The sequence below is a fragment of the Polypterus senegalus genome, chromosome 6 (genome assembly GCF_016835505.1).
Source record: "Polypterus senegalus isolate Bchr_013 chromosome 6, ASM1683550v1, whole genome shotgun sequence".
In the NCBI taxonomy this organism is placed as follows: domain Eukaryota; kingdom Metazoa; phylum Chordata; class Cladistia; order Polypteriformes; family Polypteridae; genus Polypterus; species Polypterus senegalus.
In genome coordinates this window covers 105,428,818-105,445,330 of record NC_053159.1, presented here as the reverse complement: position 1 = coordinate 105,445,330, position 16,513 = coordinate 105,428,818, and the positions used below count along the sequence as shown (strand labels likewise).

At 35.2% G+C, this 16,513-nt stretch overlaps 1 protein-coding gene across 2 annotated transcripts in view; it reads left to right on the top strand.

Annotated features, from left to right (window-relative positions):
* The window catches only part of LOC120531361 (vascular endothelial zinc finger 1-like), a 61,935-nt gene extending 47,148 nt beyond the window's left edge, over positions 1 to 14,787 (top strand). The window contains exons 2-6 of one of the 2 annotated variants that reach the window (XM_039756688.1): positions 5,016 to 5,734; positions 9,888 to 9,957; positions 10,399 to 10,564; positions 12,370 to 12,411; positions 13,801 to 14,787. In XM_039756688.1, coding sequence (XP_039612622.1) covers positions 5,016 to 5,734; positions 9,888 to 9,957; positions 10,399 to 10,564; positions 12,370 to 12,411; positions 13,801 to 14,174 — 1,371 coding nt within the window. In that variant the 3' untranslated portion in view covers positions 14,175 to 14,787. The remainder of the gene's footprint in view (positions 1 to 5,015; positions 5,735 to 9,887; positions 9,958 to 10,398; positions 10,565 to 12,369; positions 12,412 to 13,800) is intronic. The other variant, XM_039756689.1, reaches the window with a different exon arrangement.
* The last annotated feature ends 1,726 nt before the right edge of the window (positions 14,788 to 16,513 follow it).

Below are 16,513 nucleotides of genomic sequence, written 5' to 3'. Positions count from 1 at the left end.
ATTGTGAAAACTGAAAGTACAACTGTATCCTTCGTTGAAATACAAAGATTTTTGTATTTTTGTTGTAAATGACAAAAGGTGCAAAATAAGGAAACTTTTTTTGTGTTTGTTTGCAGCCTTCATTATTCTTCCCTGTGCTTTACACATTCCTTTAACATCATTTACAGAGACCTTTAGATAAACATCATTAATCACAGGGGGAAATTCACTTAAAATGTTCTGTAGTTTTCTGTACAGCTTTTTCTTATTTATTTATTTTTTTTTGCAGCCCTGACTGCATTTAACTATACCTAGGACACACCTTTACCACAGGTGACTTTTCTTTTCTACTATAACAAATGGTCTCCGGCATGATCTTCCAGTAAAGGAGTTTCTTCATCCAAGTGTGCTCTCTTAATCTTTCCAACCATCCTTTACAGACAGCCTGCTCATTCTACTCCCCATCATAGTTAGTCACCATTGCTAGGCAAGAAGTATGATGGACAGCTCTGCCTTTTCATTCCCTGTCCCTGTTTTTGACCAGATTGTTACAATATGTTTTGACTGTACACACATGACCAGTCGATTTATATAAAAAAAAAGTTGTTTGGGTCTACCATTTAAAAAAAAAAATGTTTTTTTATGTTTGAATTTTGTTTTAAATCATTAAATCAAATTAAATGATTTCTTAGGGGGGAAAAAAATCACTCTGCCTTATAATAATCTATCAAAAATGTATTTAGGTTAAAGTTTTTATATTTTTTACATTTATTTCCTTTTAGAGTGCAAATTAATCACTCAATCTAGAAATAGTTTTTTTTTTTTTTTTTTACACTGAGAGTTTGTAAATCTGAATTGATGTAAATTTTTCATTTTTAGTTGGCTGTTTACTGAATTCAATGACAAATTAGATATATGCACTTGTTTTCCAATAAACTGTGAATGTATATAAGCCATTATTCATTGTCTGTCTCAACTGAACAAGAAGAAAACATGAAGAATGACTGTTAATGTATCTGAGTCCAACAATTTATGGTAGCTTGTGAGCCAAAGTGCTGATTTTGTATTATCAGTGGCTGGCTATAAAGCATCCTGTGTTGGGATTTACTGGTTTAAACTTTTAAATAAAGAAAATTTGTATTTTGTCAATTCCTTTTTAAGGCCCTGTCACACTACTTGATTTTTTCCAGCAAATTTCATTTGCCAACTTTATTTACATATTCTTAGCAAGTCAGGGACAGTTGTGGTGTGCTACAGTGACATCCTCAGCAACTCAGTCTAGCACAACCTGATGACCAATGAGAGTTCACCTAAAAGTATAATGCATACCATGTATCAGCCAGTAAACTGGGGAAGAGCATGCTTTAGACCTTGTTAAAAGAAGCGATACTCCCCTGCCTGAACTAGGCGTGGCTGGAAAGCATTGTTTACAGCACTGACACAATCGGGCAGCTCCCTATTGCCTATCAAAGAAGAAACAAGTTTGCGATATTTTGGAAATGTGAAGCTAAGCTGGAAAGCCATCATATTGTCTTGTAGTTTAGTCATCCTCGGTGATATGTGCTTGTTTAATCTGATATCCTCACACAACTAGATCTACTGCAGTTTTCAAGTCTGACATCTCCTCTGACTAGAAGTTGTGTAATTTAACACTGGTTTTAGTTTTTTTTTTTTTTTTCTTTTCTCCTTCAAATGTTTCATTTACTTTTAAACTAGCCATTCATTTTACTTATTCATTTTGTTGTGATATCTGAGAGGTTGCTATGTATTTACTAACATGAAAGAATAAGTGGATGGTTTGCATAGATTGCTATGTATTTCCCCTTGCTACTAATTGATAGCATTTACATTTTAAAACTTGAATTGTAATGGGGAACTTCCTACTCACAAAATCCTATATCTAGTTTAATGGGGTTTTAATGAAGTTTAATTTAAGTAGTTTTTTGCTTTAAATTGCTCCTATATTGTAGAGTAGCAGATCACCAATAAACACAGTGTGCTGTAATAAGTATCCAGCTGGGTTTCTGTTACATCACCACATGTTTATTTCTGTACAAAATAATGGCATTTCACACCCTGAAGGAAACATTTGCTGTGGCCATAAGAGACTGCAATAAGAGGAAAATTTGGTTTTAAAAAAAAATAAATCCACATAGTTGAGAAAATTAATGTATAGAAGCATGAAATCACTGTGAATACAGTGGAAATTTAAAAATGTGTCTAACAGCCACTTAACCCTAAATTCTTTATACAGTATATAATATGCTACCGTGGCTGTTCGTTTGTCTGTCCAGGATTTTAAATCACCTGTAGCTCACAAACTGTTTGACCTATTGACCTGAAATTTGGTACACACGTATACTATGTGATGTCTACTGTCCACTTTTGGGTTGGTGATTGACCTCCAAGGTTATTCCTTTTTTTATTTTTATTTTATTTTATTGTAGAATCAGCTCTCAACAGCAGGCAGAAGGGTGTTCTCATTCCCTACCACTTCTGCTGTCACTTCCCCTACCTCTTGATATCTTAAATCATTCTTGAGGCAGATTGAAGACTTAAGTGAAAAATTAAGGAAAACATACTAAGTAATTGCAACACAAACACTGACTTAATCAGTTTTAACATGAAAAGATGCCGACGAAAGAAGAGAAGCAGTGGGCCGCTAGGGTGGAGAAAAGAAGAGCTGATCAGGAAGCAGTAAGTGCATCAACCCCTGAGCAAATGAATGCTAAATGTACAGAGAGAGTACGAAAACTAGGAATGCTCAAGTCAAGTGTATTTACTGCATGTTATCATGCAGTGAGCCGTTACTGGTATTTTATAAAGTTTGCCATTTGCAATTTAACTATTAATAAAATGGATAAAAACTTTTTTTTTTGTTGTTGTTGAAATGCAGAAATAACACTAATTAAAAGTAGTGTCGTAAAATTTGCAAACAGATTTGACATATTTTTATAAAAGATATTGGCTTTCAGATTCGGCCATTAAAAAAAAAAAAAAGATAGCAACACCTCAAGTAAAGTATCCTTCCATTAGTGGACCTGCTTAATATAATTTAGGACTGTGGGGCACAGAGGTCTGTTCTGATAGCTTTGACTGCCAGGCAGGAATCAGTCTTGAATTTGGTCACACGACACCCACTTGTTGATCAACATAACTAGCTTGATTGGTGTACCTGGAGAAAAATTAATGAGAAATGGGGAGATAATGCAAAATCTTAACAGATGGTGACCACAGTGGGATTTCAACTTAGTCATCTTTTTGTGTGAAATAGAAGTGGTACTCTGCTGCCATGCCACCCCGTGTATAAAAATAATTTCTAAACAGACTACATACATACAAATCTTAGTGCAAATATTGTAAACTTGATTTTTACACTCAGTTTGTAAGAGGAAACTGAAGATGGCTGAACTCTACATGGCCAATGACTAGGCCAGGATTCAAACTCTGTTCTCTGTAGCTGTAAAGTAGCAGTGCTAATTTTTGCGAAGTCTGTGTTATATGGTAGCTTACATATGTTTTGGTATTTGCTGTAGGCGGTCTTTGGAATTTTACTATTTATTATACTGTGTGTTATGCTACCCTTTCATAACTGCTTAATTGCACTCCTTTTCTATTTTAATTAGTGCTACTTTTTTACTAACAGGACAGTTTTTAGGAATTCCAAAGCAAATGATAATCTAAAACTTAAACTATTTTGGACAGTTTTTTTTCCAAGTCCACAAGTGAATAGACAGGCTAAGTTTACTGTGAAAGTAAGCATAGCTTTAAGTGAAAACTAATGTCTCTATACAATGGATATCTGTAGTACTTTTTAGGATTTTCAGAACAAAAAAATAAGAAAATGGTAACAGTCTAAAGTTTATTCTTTATTAATTTGTTTATGGGATTTTTAAGACCAAAGTGAACTGACACCCCCATTTGACATTGGTGTGCCTTAAGTTAGATTAAGAACATTCAGTAAAGTATTTATGGATGAATGGATTGTAAGAAACACTCCTTCAGACTCTACTACTTAGTTTTTGAATTTAAGCCGAGCTTTCAGTGGCCTTGAAAAATGGTTCTCAAACCCACTCTTAGGTGCTGAAGCCATACCCAGTCCTGTCCCTACCCTCTGAAGACTTTAATTATTCTAACCCTAAATGTGCACACATGATTTACATTACTTACTACTTCAACATTCATTCTCATTATATCTTACCTGATTATGTTAAGTATACATCCTGGTTACAGTGGACCACTGAAAGCTGTAATCTATGATAGCAGCACAGGGAAGAAGAAAGAGCCATCCTTTGTTAGGAGTTTGGGGGGCATGGGCCTTAACAGCATGCTGGAGCTAAAGATAGTTTCAGTGCAAAAACCAACTTAAGACCTACCATTTCAGTGCTTCTTTATTCAACCAGAAGCAGTAAGATGTTATATCAGGTAGAGAAGCACCTTATACATAGTTTAACATTTATTACATTCCCACCTCAATTATATATTGTTTTTTACCTGCCCAGTTTGTCTAACTGGGTTTTTTCATTAGGTGTTCCTGCCTTCTTCTCACATTCCAAAAAACTGCATGTTAATTTTACTGACAACTCAAAATTGATCCTGTTTGAGTGAGTGTGGGTCTGCCCGTGAGTGTGCCCTGTAATGGCTTGTTGACCAATTCAGGGTTTGTTTCTGCTTTGCTGCCTTGATAGGCAGTAGCTGTGACGCTGAAATGGGTAAGTTAGTTAGAAAGAGGATGATGGGTGGTTATTTGGATGGATAAACTTTGCCTTTGTAAAAACTACCGTTACCCTTTTACAAATTATGTATTTACTTGTGTCTAGACCGTGTTCTTTTCTTCCTTACTTTTTCTGAGTAATGAAGTATGACAGTCTTTAAATGCATTTTGATGCACCTAGGACTTCAATTAAGTGATTTGGTAGTAAGACTAGTAAATGCATTTTACATTGGTTTCAAGGCTGTGTTTTATAGAAGAAAAAGTGGTTTGTGTAGAGAATTGTCAATTGAATTTTATACTTATTTGTTTTAATTTTCCTTAGACAAATGAAGCATTACATCACCAGCACCAGGTGGCACAGAATAGTCTGCTTCCTCTACTGAATTCTTCTTCAGATCAGACAGACCAGAAGCCTGTTCTTCCTATTCCCTTGGAGCAGAAACCAGTTGCGCCTGAACTGATGAAAGACAATGCCCCACCTGTGGGCACTATCAAAAAGGAGCAGAAAACCAAAACAACCTTTGTCTGTGGGTACTGCAGCAAGGCTTTCAGGGACAGCTACCATTTGCGGCGGCATGAATCCTGCCACACAGGAGTCAAGATGGTGTCACGACCAAAGAAGACCGCCCAGACAGCCCCCACTATGGTGCCACTACTTTCTACAGTCTCACGAGAGAACAGCAGCACACCTTCCTATGTCTCCACGATAGCAGGCATTCTGACTACTGCCACAACCTCAGTTTCTACAGGTGCCAGCATTATGTCAGCCAGTGTTCTCCCCAACACACAGCCGCCTGCCCCCAAAAAACCACCAAAGCCAGTGAAGAAAAACCATGGATGTGAAATGTGTGGTAAGGCATTTCGTGATGTCTACCATCTAAACCGACACAAGCTGTCGCACTCTGATGAAAAGCCATTTGAGTGCCCTATCTGCCAACAGCGCTTTAAGCGAAAAGACCGGATGACCTATCACGTGAGGTCCCATGAAGGTGGAATAAACAAGCCCTACATTTGCTCAGTCTGTGGAAAAGGTTTTTCACGGTAATTTTTCTTCTTATTTCTCCTCATATTCAGTCTCATAAGAGCACTCCTGTTATTTAGTTATATAGTTATTCAAGCAGTAGGAGAACAGGGTTTACTTTGAAATTTTATGTAGTGTGTTTTGTAATACAGGAGGTGTAGAAAACTCTGTTTATCAGAATTTGCTTTTTCCTGTTACAGCTTCCAGGATGCCAAAGCCTGTTTTTGCAGCACTGAGTGCAAGCTAAAATTGAAACCTTGATGCAGTGCAACCATGACATGGCATACAAAGGCATATGCTCCTTTGCAAAGTTGCTCTTACAACTAACACCCACACAAAAACGTTTATGGATGTGCAGTCTCCACACAGGTAGAGAGGAGGCAAAGATTCTGTGTCAGATCACTAAGCAGTTGTAACCATAGGGAAAAAGTACTGAATTCAAATAATAAATGGCTTATATTTGATTAATTTCAATATACAGGGCTTATTCAAATTAGACAAGAGAGGAGAATAAATAAACACATTTGCTACAGTTTGGTTCCCCATTCCTTTTAAAATGCCTATGATGTTGAAGCAGTTAAATGCTTAAAAAAAGAGCTAGTTCTAAAGTTAGATAAGGTTTATATGTCTCTGGCGTTCTCCGTGAGATATGTGTAATGCTGATAGCAAGCCATGGCATTAGATCCGTATAATATTTGTGAAAGATGTAATTCATTTTGCAAGTAAAGAAAGTTTTACTGGTGTTTTAGAGCAGCAAAATTAATAAAATGTTACTAATGTTGTGAATGTGGTAGCAAAACTCCTTTACCCACCTCAGTGTTGTGGTTTTCAGTTGGTCTTTTTTGAACACTTTAAAAGGGCACCTGCACTAGATGTTTAAACAAAAGCAAGTGCCTTGGTGTTACCTGAGCATCCTAAAAGCAACATTCTGGCAAAATGTGACACATTTTGGCAAGAAACTTAACTAAATATGGAAAAAGCACTTCAGAATTTTGGAATTATTTTTTGATTAATTTGTTTTAACTTATCCTTTCATTATATTAAAATATATAGTTTTATGATATATTTTTCTATACGATCTGCCTTAAAATGAAGAAAATGTATTTATGATATTGTTGCAAATCAGTTCAACCTGAGGATTAACAATGTGTTACCAGGTCAATCAAAAACTTGGGCAAACCTAAATAAAGTTACTGGAAATATACATTTGCTGTAAACATGCCAACCGTACCGTTTCATTTTATTTTTGTCATGCAAGAGTTTTTCATAAATGACGTTCAGCTATGCTTAAATGGAACAATATTTTGTAAAACACAGATGGACAAACATGGTCGAGGATAGCCATAGTAGTTTCAGTAATTCATTGCAGCAAACTCCAAAATGTGTGATAAGGCATTTTGTGATGTCTACCATCTAAACTGAAACTGTCGCACTCTGATGAAAAGCCATTTGAGTCCCCAATCTGCCAACAACGCTTTAAGTGAAAAGACAGGATGACCTACCATGTGAGGTCCCATGAAGGTGGAATAAACAAGCCCTACATTTGCTCAGTCTGAACTGCAAAATTGAATAATTTTCACCTGTGGAAAGAAGCTTTCCTTGGTTGTAGTTCATATTTATCAGTTATGTGTGAAAGTAACTCCTATCATGAAATTTCTTGTTTAAAAGAGTTTTTAGATTACCGGATTATATTAATCCTTAAAGGCATGATTTCCCAAAATGATTTTTATTTTCTAGTAATGAAACGCGAGATGATCAATATTGTTGTTCTGATACTGTTTAATTCACAATTCAATTAAATTGTAAGTGCTTTAGGTAAAATAGTACTTAGTAGGAAAATTTAAGTGATCTGCCTTAAACTGTAGAAAATAAATTTAAAATATTCCCAGGATCCCAATACCAAAGCATCTTTGAACTAGAAAATCAAAGAAAATAACAAGTCAAATTATTTAAAATAAAGTAATGTCTTAAACAAGGTTTTATTTAAGGATTAAAATTGGACAATAATTAACAAAAACAGTCAGTTGCTTTAACCCTCTAGAACTGGGATCTAATTTAAATTAATTATATTGACTTGAAAAAATGTATTGCAAAAGAAATTTGAATATCATGATTTTAATAAATGCACTTAGCTCCACTGGATATTTGAAACGCTCTTATTTTCATTATTACTATTATAAGTCAAATCTGTTCTAGAATATAGTTATTCAATTGTTAGTCTACAGCTATTATCTTGTAAATTATTCAGACACTTGTAAATTATTCAGTTCCATACTTTTTCTGAACAGCATATCGTGCACTGTAATTTTGTTTTCTGTGGATTTTTTTTAATTTCAAACTTAACACTCAAAAGTAGTTAATATGCTAGAAAAAAAAGGAAATTTGCTCTTTGCAGAACGATTTACTCACCCACAGTGTAATTTTGTAGAGTCATCTTTTACAGCAATAGCACCTTTAAGTCTTTTAGGGTAAGTATATCTTCTATTTACAGACTTTTAGATAGTGATGTTTACCCTTGTTTCCCATCAGATTTGCTCCAGGTTGTTTTAAGTTATTTAGAGGAGGCTTACTCTCAGCAGTTTTCCAACAGTGCCACAGATTCTGGATTGTATTGATTACTTTGGCTCTTTGTTTGGAATTCTTGTCTTGCTGAAGATTAACTTTTGCCCGCCTTTCACTTGTTTTAGCAGACTAAAACTAATTCTCTTTCAGTATTTCCTTATATTTTTCTGTTAATGGATACCAGCTCCAGACACTCAATGCTACCACTGACCTATTTCATTGTAGCAATGGTGGTTTTAGAAATGTGGATAGTGTTACCTTGTACCACATGTCTGTTTGCCAGAAGTCTCAGTCTTGTCTTCCCCTTTTTGCAGCTGGGTTACTCTTCACACCTTATTGGCTAACTCCAGTGGTTCTTTTTGAGTGATGGCTTCTTCTGTTCCACCCTGCCATATAGGCCAGTGTTATGCTTAGCTACTGATATGGTTGAATATGTGCTGTTTTACTCCAGTCTCAGCTACTGAACATTGTACTCCTTTCAAAGTCATTGTTAGCCTGTCTCACAAACCATCTTCTTGTTTGTGTAGATTTTAAGCGATTAACTTAACTCAGCAGTGTCTGGGTTGCTTAATTTAGTTTCCACTTTCTGATAATTGACCCAACAGTACCCACTGGGATTTCTAAGCACTTGGTTATTATTTTGTAACCTTTTCCTAATTTATGCATTTGTAGTATTTTATCTCTTAACTTTTTTGGAATGCTGTTTTATTTCCTTTCACAACAGCACTTTAGATGTTTAGACTGAATACTGATCTCTTAACTGTGCTTTTTAAACCAGGAAATATGGCAACTTCATTAATACTTCACTAGTGGAGCCCAGTTGTAAGGCACATGTGGCCTCATTTGTGTAAACTTCAAGCCTCCACAACACATTAATACTTATGTGAAAAGCCGATTACATTTCTTCTTAAGATCACTTTTAGTTTTAGTGCTGTAAAATAAAAATACCACAGATATCTACGTTGTGTAAAACGTACGTATGTTTAAGGGAATCTTCCATCATGAACATTCATCTGTGAAGTAATATTAGTTTTTAGAATACAGGATTGTACTTATATTTAACGGCTTGTTTTCATAAAAAAGTTAATTTTGAATGATGAGACACATTTTATTATGTAAGCACATTGATAAATGTTTTGAAAGAATGCTAATGTTATCTTCAAGAACACTGGATGCTTTCAATAATGTTTGTAAAGTTTTTGTGATTACAGGCTAAGTGTTAAGCTCTCAGCACTTTGCCTTCTCTAATGTTTTGTTACATATGAATGTTACTGATTTTTTTTTTTTTTTGAGTATTCAGCCTGTGTTGGTCTTTCAGACTGTTGGTTGTATCCAGCAATGTTACACATGCATCATGTCATAAAAGATAAGAAGAATGCTTGTTTGATGGCTTGAGAACAGTAGGTTTAAAGGCTACTACAGTTTGGCTCAGCCAGAGGTGCATGCATGTAAATTAGTTTGCAATGAAACTACTATTACAGGAGTAGGTGAGGAACACCTAAAGACACCATGCCTCTCTGCCAAATTCTGCAAGCTGCCTTATACCACACTGACTTGCTCTATAAGGGGATTTTTGTTTTATGCATTTTTTTTTCTTTGTTTATATTTCAGACCGGACCATTTAAGCTGTCATGTGAAGCATGTTCATTCTACAGAAAGACCCTTCAAATGCCAAGTAACGGTAAATGCATATGTATTTTGTAGAAAATAACATTTTTCTGTACTTCAGCAAAATATAACTGCTTTTATGTATGTCTCAAAACATCTTCTGTTATAATAAAAGCTATTATTGTCCCAGAAAAAAATGAAACCCTGGGATTTGAGTAGGGGTGCTGCTTCTTAGTGATTTTGCTATAGTAAGTGTGTGTTGTCCTAACAGTTAATCAGGTAGTAATATTGTCAGTAAAAGCCTTTATGTTTACTTTTTATCTATATATAAACACTGTGTATTTATTCTTCATGATTTGTCAACATTTAGTTATTTTAATGCCAAATTGGTGAATTTATTTGCATTTTTAAAAATAGTAGTTTTTTTTTTTTTTAGGTAATTTTTTCTTTTAATCCAGAGAGGGATTTAAATACATTTGGCTTTAAATGAACTGTGTTCTGCTCCACTCCTCAGGCTTGCACTGCTGCTTTTGCTACCAAAGACAGGCTTCGTTCACACATGATCCGGCACGAAGGAAAGGTCACGTGCACTATCTGTGGGAAGATGCTCAGTGCAGCCTACATCACCAGCCATTTGAAAACGCACGGTCAGAGCAACTTCACAGCTCCATGTAACAAAGGTACATATTGTGCAGTGTAATACTTGATTATAGAAGATGTGTATGCACAATTCTATTTAGATAAAAAGGCAGTTTAGTATAAAATCATATATGGCTCCTGCTAATAGCAATTTTGTAGGTGGCAATATGATTAAAAAAGGACACATTATGTCTGGCAGCTTATCAAAAGTTTATAAACACCAGACTAACAGCCAGCATCACATTTGCAGGCATTTTTACTCTACAGCTTAAGCTGCAAGAATTGTACTTACTTTTATTTACCACATTTAAAATGTTATTTTGCAATACTCTTTTGTACTTTTGACATAACATCTTGCAGCTGGAAACAACAGCTTTTCTGTAAGATAAATGGTTTGTTCTCCATTTCCTCAGATCAGATAAATAGTTTGTGAAGGATAATAGCCTTCTGCACAGGATGCTTTTGTCTTAGCTGCCTTGTATTGCTTTAAAAAATGACTTTTTGTCTACTGTTATAAAATTAATCCAACTTAAAATGTAAAGATTTTAAGAATATTTAGTGCTGCAAACTATAGTAGGTAATTATGGAGTGTTTTTATAAAAACTAGTGAAATGAGGGAGGAGTTAACTTGCTATAGCCTTTACTTTTTGTTACAGTTTTGTATCAGTTATCAGACATAGTGCTTTTAAGCTTGTTGAACTCCAAAATATGCTCAAGCAGCTTGTCCAAAGTTTGCTATGGTCACACGGCAAAATTTGTTTTTTCTTCAGTAATGGTACTTTCATTTATATAAAGCTATTTGCTGTGCATTTCACACACATAAACAATATGACAAATTACATGTCATAGCATTACTCTTTATCCTTGTACATTAACATTAAGTTTCCACAGGACTAATTTTGATTAGTAGCTCTAAAAATAAACCTTTACTTGTAATGCAGAAAGCTAGAAGTTTTCACTTACACAGTTGGTTTTAACTGTATATTGTATGTATTCTGTGTGAAAATTTAGATTTAAAGTCAGTTGATTTTAATCAGTTTGCACAAATGATACACCATTATTCAGCTTGTTTTTCTCTTTTCTGAATTTGAGAGATAATAGAAGAACTGTAGCTCAGTTGAGTCAGCAGCATACCTGTTGACCGACTGTTAGCACTCGTAGTATTGTTGTATGTACAAAGTGCAGTCAATTTCTTTCTTTTTTGTCTTGTAAACATACAACATGTTGTCACTTTCTGGCACCATCATAAACAAAAATGTATCAAATTGTACAGCAGCAATTTGAAAGAGCTACTAAAATTTTAGTGTGCAATACTCATCACAACATTATATAAACTACTATACATTAGCTACAATAGAATCTGCCCAATGACATGGGAGCAAAGCATGCTCCCAAACTAAAAGGTATGTCCTATTCTCAGAGGATATGGAAAGTCATTGTCTGAAACTAAAGGACAAAAGATTATTAGATAATTTGACAGAATTATTTATTGAGTAGTTACAATGTTTGTCTATAGTTGTAAGTCATTTTGAAAGGGTATGAATATTTTAACTAGTGACTAAAGTAAACATTCTCATGGGATACTCTGTCATCTTCACTGTTTTTGTTTTGTTTTTTAGTTTTTTTTTAATTTGTAATGCAGCGAAGATGTAATACATGTAGTAATAGGCCATCATAGTAATAAACTTCTGTTTCAGGTCATGTCCTGTCCTAACTACATCTTTTTTATTTTTCATGTGAAATGCAGTGGTGGCACAGAACAGGGAGTCTCTGGCTGCCGTCTGACAATGTGCTGCTGTCTGTTCTGAATAGTCTTTCATAATACTGTATATCTATTTCTGAATAGGCTTAGGTGACTGGATATGGAACTCAGTGGGTGAAAGCAAAGGTAATAAATCACCTTAATATGAAAGTCTTATGGCTCATATGAGGCCAAACACTAGAATGGATTTGCAGCCTTTGATTTTGATTTTGTCCGACTCTGAGTTTCAGATGAGGAGATTTTTCATTTCTTCTGTGATTTGTCTGCTTCTGTTTGCTTTGAACAGGCATCATTCTTATTATAGGTGATGGATACCATAAGATAATGCGTTTTGAAAGACACATGGCAGGTGGTGAAAGCTGGAGTAAGCTAGTATACTGTAGCCATGCTGATATGGATTATTAAATATTCTTTTCACATGATATGCTGAATAGCACCAGATAGCAGTCTTTCAAAGGCATGTATCAGGAGAAGATTTTGATGGTGATTAGTTACAAGCATTTTTGGCTTTTTGGCTTATTTGTTGAGCCACTCTGTAAAAAGGTGTGTCCTGAGTAAACAGACCTCTTTAGTTAAAGTTAGAACAAAGCCCAAAACCTCATGACTATTCACTAATAAATAAAAAGTGTAGTACAGCTGATTGTTTGCTTACTGAATAGACATATTTGAGCTGTTTTGTAATTTGCAAGGAACTTTGTTTATCTTAAATTGGACATTATTACTTAAGATGAATAAACAACATGCAATCATCTCTTCATTGTATTATACACTGTCTGCACAAAATATTCACCCTTTGGAAGTTTTCACAAATTGTTATTTAGACCACTTGGCAAAGAACTGTTTTCACTTTGTCATTGAAGATTAATTTTCTGCTGATCGGTATCAAAAAAGCCAAATTCGATCCACTTTCAATCAGTGTTGTATAACAATAAACAATGAAAACTTTCAAAGGGATGAATACTTTTTTATAGACACTGTAAGTGCTTATTTAAAACCAGTTATGTGAGACATGTACACAGACAGACAATTTACTTTGCATACAAGGCTAAATGATGTTTAAACAGTACAACATCTGAAGTATATTAATTCATTGTATATTGTATTGTTATTTGTTTATTTTGTCAGTTTTAAATTTAAGGCTTTACTTATCTGCCAGCTGTGTTTTAGGATTTTGGCCCATCTTTTTCAAAATTTAGGACAGCACAGTGGTTAGCACTGCCACCTCACAGCTCCTGACTCCTGGGTTTGAGTCGCAACCTGAGCACTTTGTAAATATTGTGTGTTCTCCTCATGTTAAAGTAGTTGAATAACTTATTAAAAGTTGAAGGAGAAAATGTTTATGATTTGTTTGCCTTTATGTTAAACATTGCTTTTGGCCACAGTAATGGTTGCAGACTTTAGATTGATTTGAGCATTTTATATTGCTTTCTAGTACTAGAGTGGTTGATGCCACATCAGCTTGATCAGGGTCCACTGTCTAATATTCTTTTTGATTTTTTTTTGTTTCTTCTATAGACACTAGTGAGGTGTGTAACTCTGCATCAGCCACTCCTGTAACAGCTTCAGCACCGGTCACCACTACTATGAATCGTGGCAACATCAGCAGTCCTGTTACCATCGCAGCACAGATGAATATTACAACCAATACAGTGAACATAACTTCTCCAGTCAACATCCCACATCCGGTGACAATAACTGCACCTGTCAATATCACCTCTGTCAATATTCCAGCAACAGCACCCATGAATATTGCACACCCTGTGGCCATAACTACACCAATGCCAATCTCCACTGCTATGAATATCACAGGCCCTTTAAATATTGCAATGAGGCCAATGGAGAGCATGCCTTTCCTGTCCCAGGTGCTGCCATCTTCACCGCCTTGGTAAAGCTCTTCTGGCACGAGAATGGAGAAGGCATGGTGAGAATCTCTCCCTCTGCTTGGCTGTAGTATGGCTACGGGGAATAAAAGAGGAGGAGATGGTCGGATGTAGTATTAGAGCTTTCCGAAGCATCACACATCCAAAATGCAGAGTTGTTATTTCCCGAATAAACTGTATGTTACAAAACATATTCGTAAGGATGCATTGCTTCCAAGATGAACTTGTGCATCTTGCTCGTCTGTGTTGCAGACTTTGCAAAATGGAGTGTGGTGAGTGAAATAAAAAGTAAATGCACAGGGAAGTGCAAAGGACTTTATGACACAGTGCATCAGTCTGTTTTTTAGCCTGCAAATCAGTATTTAATATTGTTTTAAAAGTTTTTTTTTTATGACAAAGGGATTGGAAAGGAAAAAAAGACTTTTGGTGGGAGGGCAAAGATTTATTTTATCTGAAATGTATAAGTCAAAGCAGGGATGTGCTGCTCTTTTTATTTTTATGAGGTACGGAAGCAGTATCATACTTTTAGATTGGATAAGTTTGTTTGAAACCTGCCAATCATGTCACCACAAGTACAACAACTTTTTTGTGTATTTCTTAAACAGTAGGTTTTTTTTTTTTTTTTTTTAAAGACGCATGGCTATACAGTAAAATGGCTTTCTTACGATGAATGCTGAGATATGTTTCTGCATTGGAGTTGTTTTCTTTCACTCAGATATGAGGCAAATTTCATTCCTCTTACAATGTTTCAAATGAAAGAAGAAGAAAACCTGCTCTGGCTTCATACCCCATTATTAATTTTAAAACAGTATTAACAGTAAACATCAGATTGTACACTAGTCTGCCATTTGGCAGGTTGGTGGCGCAGAGTTCAAAGTGCCATCGAGTGTCTCGGCGGGGATAACTGACTTAAGCGAGTGATCCTGATGGCCACAGCAATGTTATGCTAGCATGCAGTGTAACATTTTATGTTTTGTTTTTGTTTATACCCTGTTTTTGTTTTGGACGGGATATCGGAGAAATGGGGGAGTAGAATTTATAGGGTGACCATGCACTCAGGAAGTTTGCAGAGAAAGTCCAATAATTCTGAATTGTTAGAGTTCATGTCTAACTTTGTAATATTATCTCAGATTTTAACATTACTTTGTAAATATATATTAGACCATATACATGGTTGAACTAAACTAAAAACACACCTTTCACTGAGGTGCGATCCAAGAACTGTGTTTAAAGGCCACCGTCCATTTACCAAAAAAAAAATCAAATGTGACTTTTGTCATTACATGTGGCTGCACCGTCAAAAGACTTAAGACTAAACCAGTGTGTAAAAGACCTTCATGCACTTCACAAAAGGTTTGTAAATGCATGAAATTCCTGAAATCTGAAAACCATTCTGTTCATATTTTACTGTTTCTTCTCAAACCAACATATTTTTCAGCAAGTTCCTCCAAGGTTCCTATTGCTGTTGCCTTTTGACAGTTATTGAGGTCATTTATCACTCAAGTTAAATCTGGTACAGCCCATCCCCAAAAAATGCCCATTTGCACAGAGAAATGTTTAATTTTTTTGTCTTTAAAAACACTACAACACTCCATCATAGGGGAAAAAGAGAGAAAGACTAAGATTTACGCTAATGTTGTAACTTGTTTACTCTTATTTTTTTTTTTCCATATCCAGATATAAAACAAGAGTTTCCACATCTTCTTGAGTACTTTTACTGTAATTGTTTAAGTAGTTACAATCATCAGCTGAACAAACCATGGAAGTGGTACTTTTAAATTAGAAATGTTATTTTAAGTTTTAAGTGTAAATGATAGCATATTTAAAATGTTTATAATTTGTTTAATCATGCTAATTGACAAGGAGGAGTGGCTAGCAAACCTGATGACATTATTAGTTTCCAGGGTCTTAGTAAAAACCCAAACCTACAAGATAGGGAAAAAAAAAACCATGGATATCAGATAAAACCTAACTTACTTGAACCTAAATGGTTTTCAAGTCTTCATTCAGTAGTCATGTTGAATACTTTCAGTTGTTCTTTAATCACATACAAAATGACAATTTTGGTTTTAACAAATATGTGGGAGAAAAAAATGACCAGTTTTAAGAAAAATATTAAATGAAGTCATCTACACAGCCCAAACACCCCCTCATTCAGGTTTTCATTGAAGACTAACACCTATGCGTTGCAAATTAAACATAATCCTCATAGCATTATGTGACCTGCCTCATGCGGCATGCGTTCTAATTCTGGTAGTGTGCATTCATTTAAATGGCCACGTATATGCGTGGGCATGTCTAGATAGGAGCAGGCCTCATTCAATTGCAGCATATGGTAGCAAAGTTAT